An 18,740-nucleotide genomic window follows, 5' to 3' on the forward strand; every position below is an offset into this window, starting at 1 on the left:
CCCCGGTGTTCCAGGGAACTCACCAAGTGTCAGAAAACACAACCCTCTCTATTTTCCTCCATACCCAAATCTCTAAAAAAGGGGCTGCAACGGATCTGATAAAAACTGATCCAGATTTGAACACTGTCCTGACGTCAGGACGGTGGCGCTACCGCTATTGGGCCAACTCCACCAATCAGGAGGAGACAGCCACGGCCATTGCCGTTCGAAAGCGCTGGAGACGCTGTAGTACATATGCCAGGCCAGTAGGTGGTGCTGTTCTCACTGAATCTGCCCTTGCACAAACAGAGCTAGAAATTGTCAAATTGAGCTAAATGAGGCATGGCTAAAATGCATGATCTGTTTGGTATTTTGAAAAAAAAAAAGTATAAATATGCCTTATATAGGTATGGTCCTACACTATATTATTATAATATAGCATGATAGGTCCACTTTAAGGAACGTGGGGGGGAAAGTTGTTAGACATGTTTGTTTATAGAGCAGATTTCAACAACAAATCTGCACACATTTTTGTTATGTTAAAGGAGAGGTGTCATGGCCATTTCCACTGATCATAATTCCATTGTTGAGGTCTACTAGAATAGATTTATATTGTGCATTTTTCCAAACTCACATTGGTTTCTCATACAGCATCTCTGTAAACTATAGTGTATTCACTGAATTTCACTATTTGCCTTTAACGGCTCGTTGTAGCTCCAATAGCTCCAGCCCCCACCGTCCCTGTGAGCACAGTGTGCTCTGATTGGTCGGGACGTTGTGAATCGCGCTGAGCTCCGTGGAGGTGTTGCTTCCTTGTTTAGGATACATAGCGAAACACAGCCAAATTCATCCTGAGCACACACAAACTCACATCCGAAGTAAAAACAATAAGTGTGGCTTGATATTGAGTAAGAAAAAGGTTGATAAACGCAGAGAGAATGGGTCTGCAGAGAGAATGGGTCTGCAGAGAGAATGGGTCTGCAGAGAGAATGGGTCTGCAGAGAGAATGGGTCTGCAGAGAGAATGGGTCTGCAGAGAGAATGGGTCTGCAGAGAGAATTTGGCCGCGATCCCAACTGTCTGTTATCAGCCTGCAGCCAGGGAGGAGAAATCAGCTGAGCTGCCTGCTCCCTGCACACAGATGTGTGTGTGAGGAAGTCCGTGGATTGGTCAATTTGGACCAATCAGCGGGGACTTAATGTAACGGCTCCGCGGACGTAACGTAACGGCTCTTCGGGATTGGTCCATTTCGTTCCGGGTACCGCTTGACATCATGCCGTACCCGGAACGAAATGGAAGACTCAAATGGACAATGACGTATCTCCAACGAGGCGTTTTGGGGAGGTATTTTCTGTGTTAGAGTTTTACTCTCTACAGGGTGTACTTTGAGGGTTTTGACTCTGCAGACCGTTTACATGCATAAAAACCTTCATAACACACAAGGGGACGGGTAATAACCGGAAAAGCATGACATGGGACCTTTAATACAATTGAGCCGGCTTTCAGCATAAGAAATATCACTGAATCTGAAGTTATAAAATCACTTAAAGCGTTGAGAACAAAGGATATACTTCATTTTCTGTTAAATCAGAGACCAGTCCACATTCACTTTATTTAAATCGAAACTCAAAATATGGTGAGTGAGGAATCAGCTCTGCCAACACTGACCCAATCTTCTGCTCCTTACACTGCCTGTGTTTTAACATGTTCTTTTGTTTTGTTTTATTTGTTTTGTTTTAATGTTCTGTATTTTAAATTGTTTTATTTAAGTATCCCAGTAATGTATACATGTTTTAAATGTATTGTATTTACTTTTAAAATGAAATGTTTTAGGTTGACTTTTAAAATCTGTCCAGGGACTACAGATGAAAACTAGCCTCTTGGCTAACTCTGGCACATTTACAGAAATGTTCATCAATGTGAACTGTCCCTGTTAAATACATGAATCAATACAAAACAAAAACAAAAAACAAGGTGTTTCAAAGTGCTTTAAAAAACCTTAAAAGCATCAACAGAAGCACTGTATAGGACAGCATTTTAATACCGTAATAAACAGTCAATTAAAAGCCAGTTATATAAGAAAATAGAGAAGAATACAAGAATGGAAGTGACATTGCAGTGTTAGATATGAAAAGTAATTTGAGTTATTAAGTGCAGTAGGAAAAAGAAAAGTCTTCAATTGAAAAAGAGTTGCAGAAGATACTGATTGGCTGAAGGTGATCTGGCTCTTTTTTGTTGTTTGAATGTCTTTCTAAGTGTCTTTACGGCTCTTTAAACTCTCATATTCCACTTCAACTCTTTTATACTTAGGACGCATCTGCAAACTGTTTTTATTAGCCAAATAAATGACTAAAATCTGCTTCAAATCTGCTTAAAATTTGCTTAAAATCTGCTTAAAATCTGCTAAAATCTGCTAAAATCTGCTTAAAATCTGCTTAAAATCTGCTTAAAATCTTCTCAAAATCTGCTTAAAATCTGCTTAAAATCTGCTTAAAATCTTCTCAAAATCTGCTTAAAATCTGCTAAAATCTGCTTAAAATCTGCTTAAAATCTGCTAAAATCTGCTTAAAATCTTCTCAAATCTGTTAAAATCTTCTCAAATCTGCTAAAATCTGCTAAAATCAGTTCAAAATCTTCTCAAAATCTGCTAAAATCTGCTAAAATCTGCTAAAATCAGTTTAAAATCTTCTCAAATCAGTTTAAAATCCTCTCAAATCTGCATAGACCAGATGGGATTTTCAATGGTTATAATCTACTTTTGGGATAATGATTCCAAATGAATATGAAATTGCAGCTTAATGAAGATTTTTTTAAGTGCTTTCTTGCATTAAATTACCTTATTTTCCCGCTCTACAGATCATGGAAAATGCTGAGATCAACAACATCATTAAAATCGTGGGCCTCCAATACAAGAAGAGCTACGAAGACCCCGAGTCTCTGAGGAGTTTACGCTACGGTCGCATCATGATTATGACCGATCAGGTAAAACCATCTCTCAAAGACACACAGCTTCATTAGTATCAATTAATAAACAATTAGCAGTAGTTTTTAAACGTGTATATTGTTCCAGGATCAAGATGGCTCCCACATCAAAGGCCTGCTCATCAACTTCTTCCACCACAACTGGCCGTCTCTGCTCAAACACACCTTCCTGGAGGAGTTCATCACCCCCATCGTCAAGGTAAGAGACACCCACAATGCACCTGGGCCACTTCAGGAACCAATGAGAGAGGCTGAAGGCGGGACTAATGGCGTTTGTGTGACACGCTTAAATAACATAAAATGTAATGAAAACGGACGGTTTATTATCACATGTAGAAGCAAACAGTCTGTGTGATCCAGTTATCAAAAGTGGTCACACACACACACACACACACACACACACACACACACACACACACACACACACACACACACACACACACACACACACACACACACACACACACACACACACACACACACACACACAGTCTCTCTCTCTCTCCCTCTCTCTCTCTCTCTATCTCTCTCTCTCTCTATCTCTCTCTATCTCTCTCTCCCTCTCTCTCTCTCCCTCTCGGCGGCCGATCGATCGGAGCATCCCTAATTGTTATTATCTTTGTGTCTCCAGGTAAACAAGAGCAAGCAGGAGTTTGCCTTCTACAGTATCCCTGAGTTCGACGAGTGGAAGAAAAACACAGAGAACTTTAAAACCTGGCACATAAAGTACTACAAAGGTTTGAGACTCCAGTATTTAATATATCTCTATTAACATTGTACAGGGACATTTGCATAAAGTCAAAAGTCCCATCCTTTTTACAAATATATATATTTAACTCTGTTCCAGGTTTGGGTACAAGTACAAGCAAAGAGGCCAAGGAGTATTTTGCAGACATGGAGAAACACCGCATCACGTTCAGATACAGCGGAGCGGAGGACGACGCTGCCATCACTCTGGTGAGTTTCATACGAACATTACATCCTGTTTTAAAGGATTATTATATTAATAATTAATTTCTGAGACATAGTTCAAGTTAACGAATATAAACGAGCATTTGCTGCCTTTATAAATTGGTTAAAAGTGATGTGTTAAATGTCGTGCTGTGTGTTGCTGCAGGCGTTCAGTAAGAAGAAGACGGACGACAGGAAGGAGTGGCTCACAAACTTCATGGAGGACCGACGACAGAGGAGGATGCACGGCCTGCCAGAGGTCAGTGATCAAAGTCAACCAGTGGGAAGATGGTTTTATATAAACATGTGTTTCAATTTAGTTTCCAAAAGCAGACATACCTATTTATATGACCAACTGCGCTCTACGTAAGGTATGAGCAGAGAAAGGTCATTGAACCTGTGATTATTTAAAGATCGAGGAGACAGAAAATGCAATACAATAGGTCAGAGTTCAACTACACATATAGTTTTGAGGAGCAGATAAGGAAATGCATTTTCTAGTTAAACTCTCATATTCTGCTTTAAACTCTTGTATACTCAGGAGGCATCTGCAAACTGTTTTTATGAGCCGAATAAATGACCCAAATCGGCTCAAATCTGCGTAGAATAGATGGGATTTTAGCTGAAATAATGTGTTTCAAGGAGCTCAATTATATTTTGAGTGTTTTCTTGCATTAAATTGATGCCCCGTCAACCAGTGGGAAGATAATTTGGTTTCAAGCCTCTCTGATGAAACAGTGTGTGTAAAATGTGTGTTTTTGATGTGTGTTTTCTCAGCAATACCTGTATGGGACTCAGGCGCGACACCTCTCCTACAACGACTTCATCAACAAAGAACTGATCCTTTTCTCCAACTCTGACAACGAGCGGTCCATCCCGTCGCTGGTGGACGGTTCGTACATCTCACTTTCATTTAGACACCCTGCATGGCTTTACAAACTGCTCTCATGTCATTTAAAAAAAGGGACACAAAATGATATCTTTTCACTTATTTACACCTAAAAATGCCAGTTTGTTCACATAAAGCACAAGTGCCCGGTATAAATAAGGGCTGCACGATTATGGCCAAAAGGGGAAACACGCTTTCATCCTTTTGGCTTTCTTCCCTTGTCTCACTTCCCTGTTGTGCTACATACACAATGGCATTAAAACGATAAAAACGCTGCTGAAGGTTAATCCAATGTGTCTGTGTCACTTTGAAATGATTACTGATAATCCATCGTCATATTTATGTCAATAACGGAGATTTCATATTAGCTGCTATGATAGCTACCAGTGTATGACAGCTTCCGGTTTTGGGCATTCTGGCTGCGCATCACTCATTCACCAATGGGTAATGTTTAGATGGATTTTAGGAACATCCCCTCGATTCTATTGGCTCTAACGGTTCAAAAGAGGTGTCAATCATCAAAATCGACTGAGGGGTTCCAGAGATATGGAAAATACACCCAAATGACCCCAGAAGTGTTTTCTTTTTGCTAAATCTCTCTAAAAAGGTCAAATTTCACTTGTTTTGCTTCAATCTTGATACAGGGTACTTATTATATGTTATAGTTTGGATTCCTAAAGCTTTTAGTCTACTATCCCATCATTCAAGGGTGGTTTTCACTATAAGTAATTTTTATTTTTGGACGGACACTATAATTTACGTTTTTTTACTATGTTCAATCTGAATTTACTTTACAATACAAATAAAATCTATATTGATTCTGACTCTTCTACATCCAACTCACAGGTTTGTCATTGCTTTGAGAAAAAAGATTATTAATTTAACCCTTTTAGAAGTGAAGATATAGTCATTTGTTCTGGGAATGTCATTTTCGAGCCTGAGGCCTGAAAAACAGGCTCAGGGCTCAACAGGTTAAGGCTCTGACATGTGTATTTTTCATACACTCTTTATTGATTATAGGAGCTGAGGTTCCAAAGCTTCCAAAAATAAAAACACGTTAAACGCAATTTATGCCATATGCAGTTGCAAACAAAGAGCAGAAAAGGTCCCAAAGGAAGCATAAGGGTTAAGTCTTCAAATGTTCCTCTAATCGCCTCTAATTTTGGGAGAATGGTAATAAATGTGTGCGTGTGTGTGTTTTGTCTCCAGGTCTGAAGCCGGGCCAGAGGAAGGTGCTGTTCACCTGCATGAAGAGGAACGATAAGAGGGAAGTGAAGGTGGCTCAGCTGGCCGGATCCGTGGCTGAAATGTCTGCCTACCATCATGGAGAGGTACAGTCACTTCTCCGTCTCCAGAACACAAGATACAGAGAACAAAGAGGCTTTATATTATAGCTTTTATAGCTAAAGCACCAGAAATAAAACCTTTATTATCCCAGAAAGCACAACCAATACCATCCATGGCAGCCTTATGGGGCATATCCACTGCAGGGCCTCGCACGGCTTAGTACGGTATAGTTAGGCCTTGGTAGGCCAGGCTCACTTTATGCTGCGTTTCCATTACAGTTTAGTAGCTGGGGCAGTAACTATAGTAACGCAGTGTAGGCGGAGCCGTGACGTCATCTTCAATGAGAACCACAAAACCAACATCAGCCGTTAGCTGTTAGCCCTCAGAGCTCACAGCTCCTCATATCTGTTCAGAAACTAGACAAAAGTTAAACAAGTACAAACCACAGACTGCCTGTGTCATGGTGAATACAGTCGCTGCTTTATTTATGTCTGTATAGGCCGTTGTTGTGAGTGTGGACGGTCGGAGCATATACTGCGTTAGCTTAGCCGATCTCCATTCAGAAAACACGCATTTTAAAAGGTGTTTCGCCTGCCGTCTGTCTGCAGACTTGTCAAAGCATTAATTCATGGTTTTTACTAACCGGTATCAGTATGTTGTTACTTCGGCATCATTTAGAAACGTGTATTACAATTAAATCACGGTCAAATATGTTCATTGTGTTGTAGTTGTAGCCACTCACATCACTAGTTTAGCATACTCAGCCCGGTTGTTGGCCCGGAAAGAACCACGATTTTGGAGAGCCAGAAAAACTGTGAACGAGTACCCGTTAGCCGGTGTTGTGTCAAATTATGCACCCCCGTCGTGAAATGCACCCCCTGGCCTGCCGTAAAAAGCACCCCCCCAAAAAGATGCTTCTATTAATCCCACCCTCAAGCACTTTGGAGGGTATCGTTGTAGGACTAGTACCAATACATGGAGCAAGTTTCATGTATGTGACACGTTTATTGTCAGAGATAGCAAGGGGTGCATATCGTGGCAACCAGGCTGTTCATAAAAACCACCCCCCAAAATAAAAATGTTTCTATTAATCCCACCCTCAAGCACTTGATGTAAAAATAAACAATACATTGTAAAGCACAAGCACAAGCACAAGTATACAGACAGGACGTCACAATTAAATAAAAACATATATTAAATAAAAAATTAGCTGAAAAATAAGTGACGAGTGAATGAACCCAAACATCAAAAAGACAACATTGAATAGCGGACTGTACGTTCAAATGTGTGTTCCCGTGTCAAGGGGTGCATTTCACGACGGGGGTGCATAATTTGACACAACACCGAAACTACCCCTAGTGGAAACGCAGAAAAAAACGGGCCGGGTTTGGCACGGCCCGTTTAAACCGTGCTACGCGCTGCAGTGGAAATGCGCCATTATATAACATACGTACATTCATTTTGGGAAATAAATAAAGAAGGTGTTGTGATGGAAACTTCTGAAGCAACGGAGTCGAAACTCAGAGAGACACGGGGAGAGCTGGAGCTTTGATGGCAAACACTGACGGTTTATTATGGAGTTAATTCTGAAGATCTCTCTCTAACTAGTTCAGAGTGTAATAATCATCATTCCTCATCAGCGAGACTAAACAAATATGGACCCTGAATCTAACTAGAGCTGTCGCCCATAGATGTCCCTGAACAATTGTTGTAACTTCCTTTATTTAAGACGGTAAAAACATTTGTTTATTTGCTTCTTGACAAAAGTTAAGGGAGAAATGTCTGGCAGGAAATGCTTATAGTTTGAAGTGCAAGTATGTGTCCTGCTCTCTCTCGTTCCAGTTATGTTTTGGAATGAATACGAGTATGTCGAGTGCATTTTCCCCGTCTTCTACCGCTCTTGTTGGAAACTGTTATATTAATATAAACTAATAACGTTCAGTTTGGACTAGACTCGCTTTGTTCTTCATTTGAAGCTTCTATGACACAACAACAATAAACATGGCAGCTTGTGCTCGTTCATAATCAACAACAATGATCCCAAGCTGCTCCTCCTTAAGAGAGATAGCAGCAATGCCTAAGCAAATGATTCCCCAGCAGGTATGTCAGAGACTCTCTATTGGCGCGTTTCCACTACACGGCCTCGCTCGGCCCCGCTCGGTATGGCTGGGCCTCGTTAGGACTGGCTCACTTTATGGCGCATTTCCATTACAGTTTAGGAACTGGGGTAGTATCTATAGTAACGCAGTGTAGGCGGAGCCGTGACGTCATCTTCAATGAGAACCCCAGAAAAACAACACAGCCGTTAGCTGTTAGCACTCAGAGCTCACAGCTCCTCATATATGTTCAGAAACTAGACAAAAGTTAAACAAGTACAAACCACAGACTGCCTGTGTCATGGTGAATACAGTCGCTGCTTTATTTATGTCTGTATAGGCCTTTGTTGTGAGTGTGGACGGTCGGAGCATATACTGCGTTAGCTTAGCCGATCTCCATTTAGAACACAAGCATTTTAAAAGGTTTTTCGCCTGCCGTCTGTCTGCAGACTTGACAAAGCATTAATTCATGGTTTTTACTAACCGGTATCAGTATGTTGTTACTTCGGCATCATTTTGAAACGTGTATTACAATTTAAATCACGGTCAAATATGTCCATCTTGTTGTAGTTGTAGCCCCCTTGCCAGCGATGCTCTCTCTAGTTTAGCATACTCAGCCCGACTCAGCCTCGTTGTCTCTGGCCCTAGACCCGCGATTTTATGAGGCCAGAAAAACTGTGAATTAGGACCCGCCGGCCGGTACTAGGCCAAGTGGAAACGCAACCAAAGACGGGCCGCTGACGTCACAGCCCTCTTAAACCGTGCTCCGCGCTGTAGTGGAAACGCGCCATATGTTATTCCCTCTCACTGACCCCCCTCCTCTCCTTTGTCCCTGCAGCAAGCTCTGATGATGACCATCGTGAACTTGGCTCAGAACTTCGTTGGCAGCAACAACGTGAACATCCTGCAGCCGCTCGGTCAGTTCGGTACTCGCATCAACGGAGGAAAAGATGCTGCCAGCCCTCGATACATCTTCACCATGCTCAGGTAAACACAGGACACTTCACACCAGGGTGCTTTAGTTACGCAGCCTACACACGGCGGCGTGCGTTGCCGCTTGGCGGTGGGCGTGTCTTGAGCTTGGGGAGTTTACGCGAGCAACGCGACCAACAACCAATCACATGAATCTCCCGTGTCTCTCCCCAAGGGCTGGACAATTGAAGAAGTGACCAGAAAGTCGGGTTTGTCAGCTGGAAAAAGCGATGTCTATTATTTTAGGTACTAAACGAACGGGGGCTTGCAAAACTTTTATCTGCTGCAGGACACAAGAGTTTGCGGAAACAAGACAGGAGTTGATAATTGGAAGGGGGGGTCTGTGTAAAGTTTGTGATGGGAAGGGGGGGGGGGGGTTTCTGTTTGCAGCGGGGTGAAAAGGCTTTAAAAAGGCTCCCGTGTATGAATCTCACCATAGACATTAATGTCTAAAAAGCGATTTTTAATTAATGTCTATGGTGCTATTTTATGCAACATTGCATGGTGGCTAAATATACTGTCTATGCCTGCTGTCCATTCAAACGAAGTACACTGGATATAAACTCCCCAAACAGGCGAAAACCTAGCAGTTTCACCCACTGTCTCTGCCACCTCCCTCCATGCCCGACTCCTCCGGTTTGTATCCCGGTAGGTGAACAGGGACTGAAAGCACCGGGTGATTCCCTACCGCTACGATTATTTTCTCCTCCATTTTTTGGCATATGAGGAAATGAACTGCGGTCTGGCTCTCTCAGCATACACGCGGTTTGATTGGCTAGCGCTTGTACTGGCAGATTTGCATACGCAGGATTTGATTGGCTGACGCCTCCGCCTCAGCTTCAAAAGTAGAACATTGCTCTACTTTTGCAGCGAGCACCGCGAGGAAAGCTACGCTTTGCTCCCAGAATGCAGTTCGGCAAATCGTGACGTCACCCCATTCAAAGTGAATGGGCAGAAGCGTTGAAGCGTTGAAGCGTCAACGCACGCCGCCGTGTGTAGGGGCCGTTACTGCCAGAGATACAGGGTCCCTCGATTCAATAAAGTCAGACTGAAGCATCCTTTGTGCTCCAGTCTGTCCTCTCAGTGAACACAGAGCTGAATCCAGATCAGAGCACGCTGAAGGTCTTTGAGCAGCTTCTCTCTCACTGATTGTGCTGTTATGTTTGTTGTTTGTTTCTCATGTATTGTGTCTTGATATTTGTCTGTTGATGTTACACATGGAGCTGCTGTGATGCAAGGAGCATTTCAGACTTGATCTGACCATTCAAGTATTATCGTGTCGTATCGTAGATGATGATACCATGATATGCACGCTCTTTACATTTTAAATCTATTTGTTCTTGCCTTTCTAAACATCAAACTGCAGTCTATCTAACAGAATAAGTGCCTGGTGTAAATAAGGGCTGCACGATCATGGCCAAAACGCCAAGACGCTTTTATAATTTTGGCCTTTTTCGCTTGCTTTCACTTCCCTACATTAAAGCTAATTTAATATATACATATATATTTGTTATTGTAACAGAAATTATTTCAATCCCGTGCCAAAAATCACTTGTTTATATCCAAAAAAGTGTTGATTTACAACCCCTTAAAATCCGTAATTCCTCTTGACTTCCGCTTTTAAAGATTTGGTTTTAAAAACAAGTCTCAAAATAAGTTTCTTCTTTACCAGAATTCAGTGTATTTGTTGCATAATAAAGAAAAAAGCTCAGTGTTAGACTGATAGAATACAATGCATACAATCATACTGTTTGTTAAGGAATAATTCTTCTAGATATCTAACCTTTTGCTCTGTGACGTTTTATGATCTACTCCGACGTCTGTTATCTCCTTTAAGGAAAGGCCTTGGTGCCATATGTGTTGTTGTCACCAGTTTGTGACCGGTCAACTTGTCTGGCACGAAGGGTAATTGTTGTGGGAACGCTGAGGCATTTCTTTATCGGTGTTTGTGGACTCTAAGATGTGAAATCTTTGAGGCCATGAGCGTCGGACGCGGGTGGCTCAGTGTTCCCAGCTGTTTAGTCTACTCCTTCAGAGATGTTGATTTCTCTCTGTGAACCAGTTAAAAGGTCTAGCATAGAGAGAGGCTCTTCAGAATTCACGTGGCAACTCTACCGTGTGGTCAGACCCTCTGACTCTTTGACTTGTGATGTGAATCCTCCGGCCGAATACTCTGAATAAACCCATCAGTGTTTGACATCAAAAGCTCCAACTCTCACCGTGTCTCCTTCCTGAGTCGGTGACTTCCACTGCATTGCTACACAGAAGTTTCCCCCACACTGTTTATACAAGACTGCATCTTCAATATTAGGAACGTCAACCACGTTCATTTAATTATCATCATACAAAAATGTGCATCCCTAGTATCTAAAAACCTTTAATAAAACCTTTAAAGTCCAGATACATTTGTATTACAGGTCTCCTATGATGCAAAATGTACTTTTTGATGTCTTTTATACATAAATATGTGTCCCCGGTGTGTCAGGAGACTCACAAAGTACCCACATCTCTAAAAACGGGGGTTTGCTGCGTTCATGACGTAATATCGGAAATGTGGGCATCCCTAGTATCTAAAACCTAGACCTCTCAAAGTCCAGATGAATGTCTATAGTTCTCCTAACGTTGCTGTCCCTCCCCTCAGTCCTCTGGCGAAGCTGCTGTTCCCGTCCGGAGATGCCAACCTGCTGAAGTTCCTGTACGATGATAACCAGAAGGTGGAGCCGGAGTGGTACATCCCCATCATCCCCATGGTGCTGGTGAACGGGGCCGAGGGCATCGGCACCGGGTGGGCCTGCAAACTCCCCAACTACGACCCCCGAGAGATTGTCAACAACATCTACCGGCTGCTCAAACACCAGGACCCCCTGCCCATGGTGAGCGGGAGTTAAAATAACTGATGGAAATTGATTTATAATCTAGTTGTTATGCTTCACTAGACGGGCAAAAAAACGACCTAAAAGATTAATAAATGCCGTCTCACGGAGGTGGATTTGTCCTTATTATCGCTGGTTGGTATCGACCATTGAGGGAGATGCCACTCTGGATTTCTGTACGTTAATATCAGGGTTCTTACGGTCATTAAAAACCTGGAAAAGTCATGGAAATTCAAAATGCTAATTCCAGGCTCTGGAAAAGTTATGGAAAACAATATTTTTCTCAAAGTCTTGGAAAAGTCATGGAAATGTAACTAAAGTTGCATGAAATATAATTTATGTTATCTAATCGCCAAAATAGTAATACTATAATGATAATAAATACTGTATCGTATAGTAATGAAACGTAAAATGGCATTTAACTGTCGAGGTATTTTGCTGGTGAGAGATTTGAGTTGCTTTAGCGTGTAGAAGCTAGTAAGCCTACTATTGGATTTGTTTTAGATAGGCACAACATGTTTCAGACCTTATTTTCCTGTTCCATGTTAAAATAAACCATTTTCAGTGGTACCGCTGAGAAAGAGTAATTATTTTGGTCATGGAAAATTAGGTAAAGGTCCTGGAGAAGTTATGGAGAAGTCATTGAAAATCATTGGTGAAAAAGGGTATGAACCCTGAATATATAATATAATCAGAATCAGAATACCTTTATTAGTCCCACGGAGGGGACATTTGCGTAGTTACAGCAGGAAAAAGAGCCACAGACAGCTTAATGTTACATATGTTAAATATGTGACATGCATTTAAAAAAAGTACTAAGTTATGATATAATAAAAAATATAATAAAAAATAAAAAGTTACATAATTTCAAAAAATACACATCCTGTAACAGTTCTTAGGATTTAGCAGCCAGGTATATATTACACAGTTATTAACGGCATCTATATATATTGCACATCTAGCACATATTGCACATAGGTGGTTGGTATTTAACAGCAGCAAGTTACACAATTTACAAAATACAAAATACACACCTTGTAACAGTTCTAAGGATTTAGCAGCCAGGTATATATTACACAGTTATTAATGGCATTTATATATTGCACATATTGCACATAGTTGACAAGTTTTGTTGTTGAATTGATAACAAACATTTATAATCCGGTCAAAAATATGAATATATGCACAGGTAGTGAAGAAAATAGTCAATTAGGAGGCAGTTTAAGAAACTTACAAGTTCACTAATCAAACAGATCCCACAAGAAAACACTGGATGTTATTTACAATCCAACACACGTAAAATGAAAGGTCAGATTGCAGGTTAAAGTGGGTAAAGATTGAGGCATCAAATCTGTTTTTGTTAAGGAGGTATTGCCTCAAAAATAGGATTAATGGTTTGCTGTGATACGCAGAATATGAGCAAGGGTTATGAAGGTCTAGAAGTAAAAATACTGCTATATAACTTTTGCAATTGCCTTACGTGGCTTAAATTAAATATGTTAAATTCTAGTCTTTCATTGACTTTGAAATCTGAGATGTGATACCCTCAAACGTTTTGAAATATACTGTGTGCTCCCTCCAAGAAGAGAGAGAATTAGGAGTCTGAATCTACTCTTGTTAAATCACATTATCGTGCGGGTGCATCAGGAGACTTTTCTCAGTGTTTCCGTGTTACTGAATGTTATCTCTGTCTCCTCACAGCTTCCCAGGTACAAGAACTTCAAAGGAGTGATCCATGAGCTGGGTCAGAACCAGTACCTGATGAGTGGAGAGGTGTCGGTGCTCGACAGAACCACCATCGAGATCACAGAGCTTCCTGTGCGCACCTGGACTCAGGTACAACCTAAAGTTATCTAAAAGTGATCTAAATATGAAAAACTGTTTGCAGTGATAAGATGCAATAATAATAAAATGTGTGGTGATTATCCCTCGTCAGAGGTGGGACGTAGTGGAGTACAAATACTTCGTTACTGTACTTAAGTAAACGTTGTCATGTTGCCGTTGTTCAGCATGGAAACATTCATTAGCTAACAATGATATTATTGTTCTATTAATATAAAGGGAGGTCAGGTACTCTTTAAAGCAGCTGCTAGTTATGGGTACTTTTTACTGAAGTACATTTCAAAGCCCTCTTTACTTTTACTTGAGTAACGAAGTTTAGTCAGTACTTCTACTTTCACCAGAGTATTTTTAAACACGAGTATCTGTACTTCTACTTGAGTAAAGCATGTGTGTACTTTAACCATCTCTCTCCCCCGTTGTGTTCAGTCGTATAAGGAGTCCGTTCTGGAGCCCATGCTGCAGGGAACAGATAAAACTCCCGCTCTCATCAACGACTATAAGGAATATCACACGGACCAGACGGTGAAGTTCGTGGTCCGGATGTCGGAGGAGAAGCTGGCTCAGGCCGAGTCCGTCGGGCTGCACAAAGTCTTCAAGCTGCAGTCAACTCTCACCTGCAACTCCATGGTAAAGAGAGAGACTTAACTCCATATAACACCTCACAGGGACCAAGAACAGAATATGAAATTAAATAATGTACATTAAGACAAAATTAAATACGGTTTACCCTTACGCTTTAAAGTGGGCCTATCATGCTATATTTGAATAACATAGTGTAGGACCATACCTATATAAGGCATATTTATACTTTTTTTTTCTTCAAAATACCAAACAGATCATGCATTTTAGCCATGCCTCATTTTGCTCAATTTGACATTTTTTAGTTCTGGGCAGATTCAGTGAGAACAGCACCACCTACAGGCCTGGCATATGTACTACAGCGTCTCCAGCGCTTTCGAACGGCAATGGCCGTGGCTGTCTCCTCCTGATTGGTGGAGTTGGCCCAATAGCCGTAGCGCCACCGTCCTGACGTCAGGACAGTGTTCAAATCTGGATCAGTTTTTATCAGATCCGTTGCAGCCCCTTTTTTAGAGATTTGGGTATGGAGGAAAATAGAGAGGGTTGTGTTTTCTGACACTTGGTGAGTTCCCTGGAACACCGGGGACACATATTCATGTAGAAAAGACGTACAAAAGTGCATTTTGCATGATAGGTCCCCTTTAAGTTGTTTTTTGGAGAATTATGATCTGACTCAAATCCATTTCTCTGTCTGAGCAACACAGACAGACTGAAGCAGATGTGCTTTTTAGACTAGCTTTTTAAAACACCTTTATTTCTGGTGTACCAAGGAATCGGATACATTCATACTCAATGTACAATTTCTGAATAAGACCAATAGAAGAGCACACATAACCCTATTTATAAAGTGTTAAGTCTTCACTGTGTTTTTTTTCTAAAACCAGATTTATTTTCAGTTTTTTAATGTGCAGTTTTACAATTGTATTATTTATTTCACTCTATTTTATTCTCTATATACCACCTTTTTAATCTGTAGTTTCTTAACACTTGACTATGAATCTTAAACCACTTCCTCCCCCCCTTCTTCAGGTGCTTTTTGATCACATGGGCTGTATGAAGCGTTACGACTCGGTTCAAGATATCCTCAAAGAATTCTTCGACCTGCGTCTCCAATATTACAAACTGAGGAAGGATTGGCTGCTGGGAAGTCTGGGAGCCGAAGCCTCGAAACTGTCCAATCAGGCTCGCTTCGTCCTGGAGAAGATCGAGGGAAAAATCACCATTGGTATGTGTTCGAAAAATCTCACTGGTCCCCGGCTTGAACTTCAATCTCAGGATGTGTTTGTGATCCTCTCCAGAATGGAAGTAGTCATCACATACAGAGCATCAACTAGTTCCTGAACAGTGTCCTTCACATGCTGATATCCAAGAGAGGGAGTTACACAGTCACAAGATGGAGGAATACCGGTTCTTCATACATCCTGTCATGAACCAAATACTGAGTTTTATCTAAAAATGTTGACTTTTTTCAAGAAATCTCAAAATTCTGACTTTTTCTCAAAATTCTGACTTTTTCTCAAAATGCTGACTTTATCTCAAAATTCTGACTTTTTCTCAAAATTCTGAATTTTTCGCAAAGATCTGACATTTTTTCTCAAAAATCTGACTTTTTCTCAAAATTTGAAAATTATGACTTTTTCTCAAAATCTCACCATTATGAATTTTTCTCAAAAATCTGAAAATTATGACTTTTTCTCAAAAATATGAAAAATTATGACTTTTTCCTCAAAATCTCAACATTATGAATTTTTCTCAAAAATCTGACATTTTTTCTCAAAAATCTGACTTTTTCTCAAAATCTGAAAATTATGACTTTTTCTCAAAATCTCACCATTATGAATTTTTCTCAAAAATCTGAAAATTATGACTTTTTCTCAAAATCTGAAAATTATGACTTTTTCTCAAAAATCAGAAAATTATGACTTTTTCTCAAAAATCTGAAAATGATGACTTTTTCTCAAAATCTCAACATTATGAATTTTTCTCAAAAATCTGACTTTTTTTCACAAAAATCTGACTTTTTCTCAAAATCTGAACATTCTGACTTTTTCTGAATACTTAAAAATGTTAATAATCACTCGTCCCCGGCTTGAACTTCAATCTCAGGATCCATGTATTTGTGATCCTCTCCAGAATGGAAGTAGTCATCACATACAGAGCATCAACTAGTTCCTGAACAGTGTCCTTCACATGCTGATATCCAAGAGAGGGAGTTACACAGTCACAAGATGGAGGAATAGAAAGCAGTATTCAATGTTTACTTCAGATTAGCTCCACGTCAGAAATGAGCATGCTTGTCATATGTCTATCTCCATAGAGGCTGAATCATCATGTTAATCACATAGCTATCATATGCCTCAAACAGTCCTGATGCTCTTCTAGGTAATCATACATCCTGTCATGTTCACAGCTACAGTTGGGATACCTTTGTTATCATGTTACTCTCATATTGGAAGAGGACATTCAGGATTTTCCCATCAGTGTGAATGCTGGAAAACCTGATCTCTTTGTGTAACAGTGAGTGGTTTAATACCGTCTAACATGTGTGTTTTATTTGTCTTTAATAGAGAATAAAAGCAAGCGAGAGCTGATCCGCATGCTGGTGCAGAAAGGATTCGAATCAGATCCAGTGGCTGCCTGGACTAAAGCTCAGGAGAAGGTACTTATACACAGGTTTTATTCTACATTTACACATATAAATACATATAGGAACAACAGGAAGTCCATAAGGCCTGTTATATGTGACATAAATATTACAATGCATATATCAAAGTCTGTTCAGATCAACCAAACATAATAACTTTACAACATAGACAATCCTGAAGACAAAATTATAATGTCAAAGTATTTAAAATAAAGGGTTATACCTGGCAGTGGCTCAGTCAGTAGGGGCTTGGACTGTGAGCCGTAGGGTCGCCGGTTCAAGTCCCCAACCAGACCTAAATATGGAGTGTGGACTGCTACTTGGAGAGGTCCCAGTTCACCTCCTGGGCCCTGCCGTGGTGCCCTTGAGCAAGGCACCGGACAGAGAAGTGGTTTAAAGGTCAAAGATGGGTTCAGGTGACAGTAAAACAGGAACATGTGTTGTCTGGGGATGCAACATGGATGAAAGGAATATAAAAAGGTTAGAAAAGTTTCAAAATAACTATAATTTCACAGGAAGACTAGGGCTAGAGGAATGGGAGAATCTGGTTAGGGATTTTTCCAAATATCTGGAGGTCCGCTGCAACTCTGACTACTTTTAAATCCAGGCTGAAGACTTTTCTTTTTGCCGCTGCTTTTAATTGAACTCGTCACATCTCACACTGCTCTGTAACTTTTATTCATGTACCTGTTATTCATGTTTCATTATCTTTGCTTTTAAATGTTTCTAATGTGTTTCTGCTGCACTATTTCCTAATGCTCTTAATGGCTTTCATTTTTGTAAACAGGTGGGAAGTAGTGGAGTACAAATACTTCGTTACTGTACTTTAATACATGTTTCTGGTATCAGTACTTGACTCCACTACTTATTTTTCTGACGACTTTTTACTTTGACTTCTTACATTTTGAACACAAATACCTGTACTTTCTACTTCTTACACTTTGAACACAAATACCTGTACTTTCTACTTCTTACATGTTGAACTCAAATACCTGTACTTTCTACTTCTTACATGTTGAACACAAATACCTGTACTTTCTACTTCTTACATTTTGAACACAAATACCTGTACTTTCTACTTCTTACATGTTGAACTCAAATACCTGTACTTTCTACTTCTTACATGTTGAACACAAATACCTGTACTTTCTACTTCTTACATGTTGAACACAAATACCTGTACTTTCTACTTCTTACATTTTGAACCCAAATACCTGTACTTTCTACTTCTTACATGTTGAACACAAATACCTGTACTTTCTACTTCTTACATTTTGAACACAAATACTTGTACTTTCTACTTCTTACATTTTGAACCCAAATACCTGTACTTTCTACTTCTTACATGTTGAACACAAATACCTGTACTTTCTACTTCTTACATTTTGAACACAAATACCTGTACTTTCTACTTCTCACATTTTCCAAACAGGCTGGTTCCTTTAGTTTGAATGTGTGTTTGGTGGCGTGATCATTATTATTTAGAGTCATTGCGTGCCTATTGATTTGAACACGATCCGTGTATCCATCATTTCCTGGTCTTCTCTAAAGAAGAGGGACCAATGAAAACGTTGTCATGTTGCCGTTGTTCAGCATGGAAACATTCATTAGCTAACAATGACATTATTGTTCTATTAATATAAAGGG

The 18,740-nt window shown here is 40.3% G+C and overlaps 1 protein-coding gene across 4 annotated transcripts in view; it reads left to right on the forward strand.

The window, feature by feature from the left end:
• The window catches only part of top2b (DNA topoisomerase II beta), a 49,104-nt gene that overhangs the window by 20,197 nt on the left and 10,167 nt on the right, over positions 1 to 18,740 (forward strand). For all 4 annotated transcript variants that reach the window (XM_034131071.1, XM_034131072.1, XM_034131073.1 and 1 more), the window contains exons 13-25: positions 2,835 to 2,960; positions 3,049 to 3,159; positions 3,592 to 3,697; positions 3,808 to 3,917; positions 4,078 to 4,170; positions 4,689 to 4,803; positions 6,010 to 6,131; positions 9,022 to 9,170; positions 11,797 to 12,028; positions 13,730 to 13,864; positions 14,297 to 14,497; positions 15,479 to 15,674; positions 17,017 to 17,108. In XM_034131071.1, coding sequence (XP_033986962.1) covers positions 2,835 to 2,960; positions 3,049 to 3,159; positions 3,592 to 3,697; positions 3,808 to 3,917; positions 4,078 to 4,170; positions 4,689 to 4,803; positions 6,010 to 6,131; positions 9,022 to 9,170; positions 11,797 to 12,028; positions 13,730 to 13,864; positions 14,297 to 14,497; positions 15,479 to 15,674; positions 17,017 to 17,108 — 1,788 coding nt within the window. The remainder of the gene's footprint in view (positions 1 to 2,834; positions 2,961 to 3,048; positions 3,160 to 3,591; positions 3,698 to 3,807; positions 3,918 to 4,077; positions 4,171 to 4,688; positions 4,804 to 6,009; positions 6,132 to 9,021; positions 9,171 to 11,796; positions 12,029 to 13,729; positions 13,865 to 14,296; positions 14,498 to 15,478; positions 15,675 to 17,016; positions 17,109 to 18,740) is intronic.

This window comes from Trematomus bernacchii, unplaced genomic scaffold (assembly GCF_902827165.1).
Source record: "Trematomus bernacchii unplaced genomic scaffold, fTreBer1.1, whole genome shotgun sequence".
Lineage (NCBI taxonomy): Eukaryota > Metazoa > Chordata > Actinopteri > Perciformes > Nototheniidae > Trematomus > Trematomus bernacchii.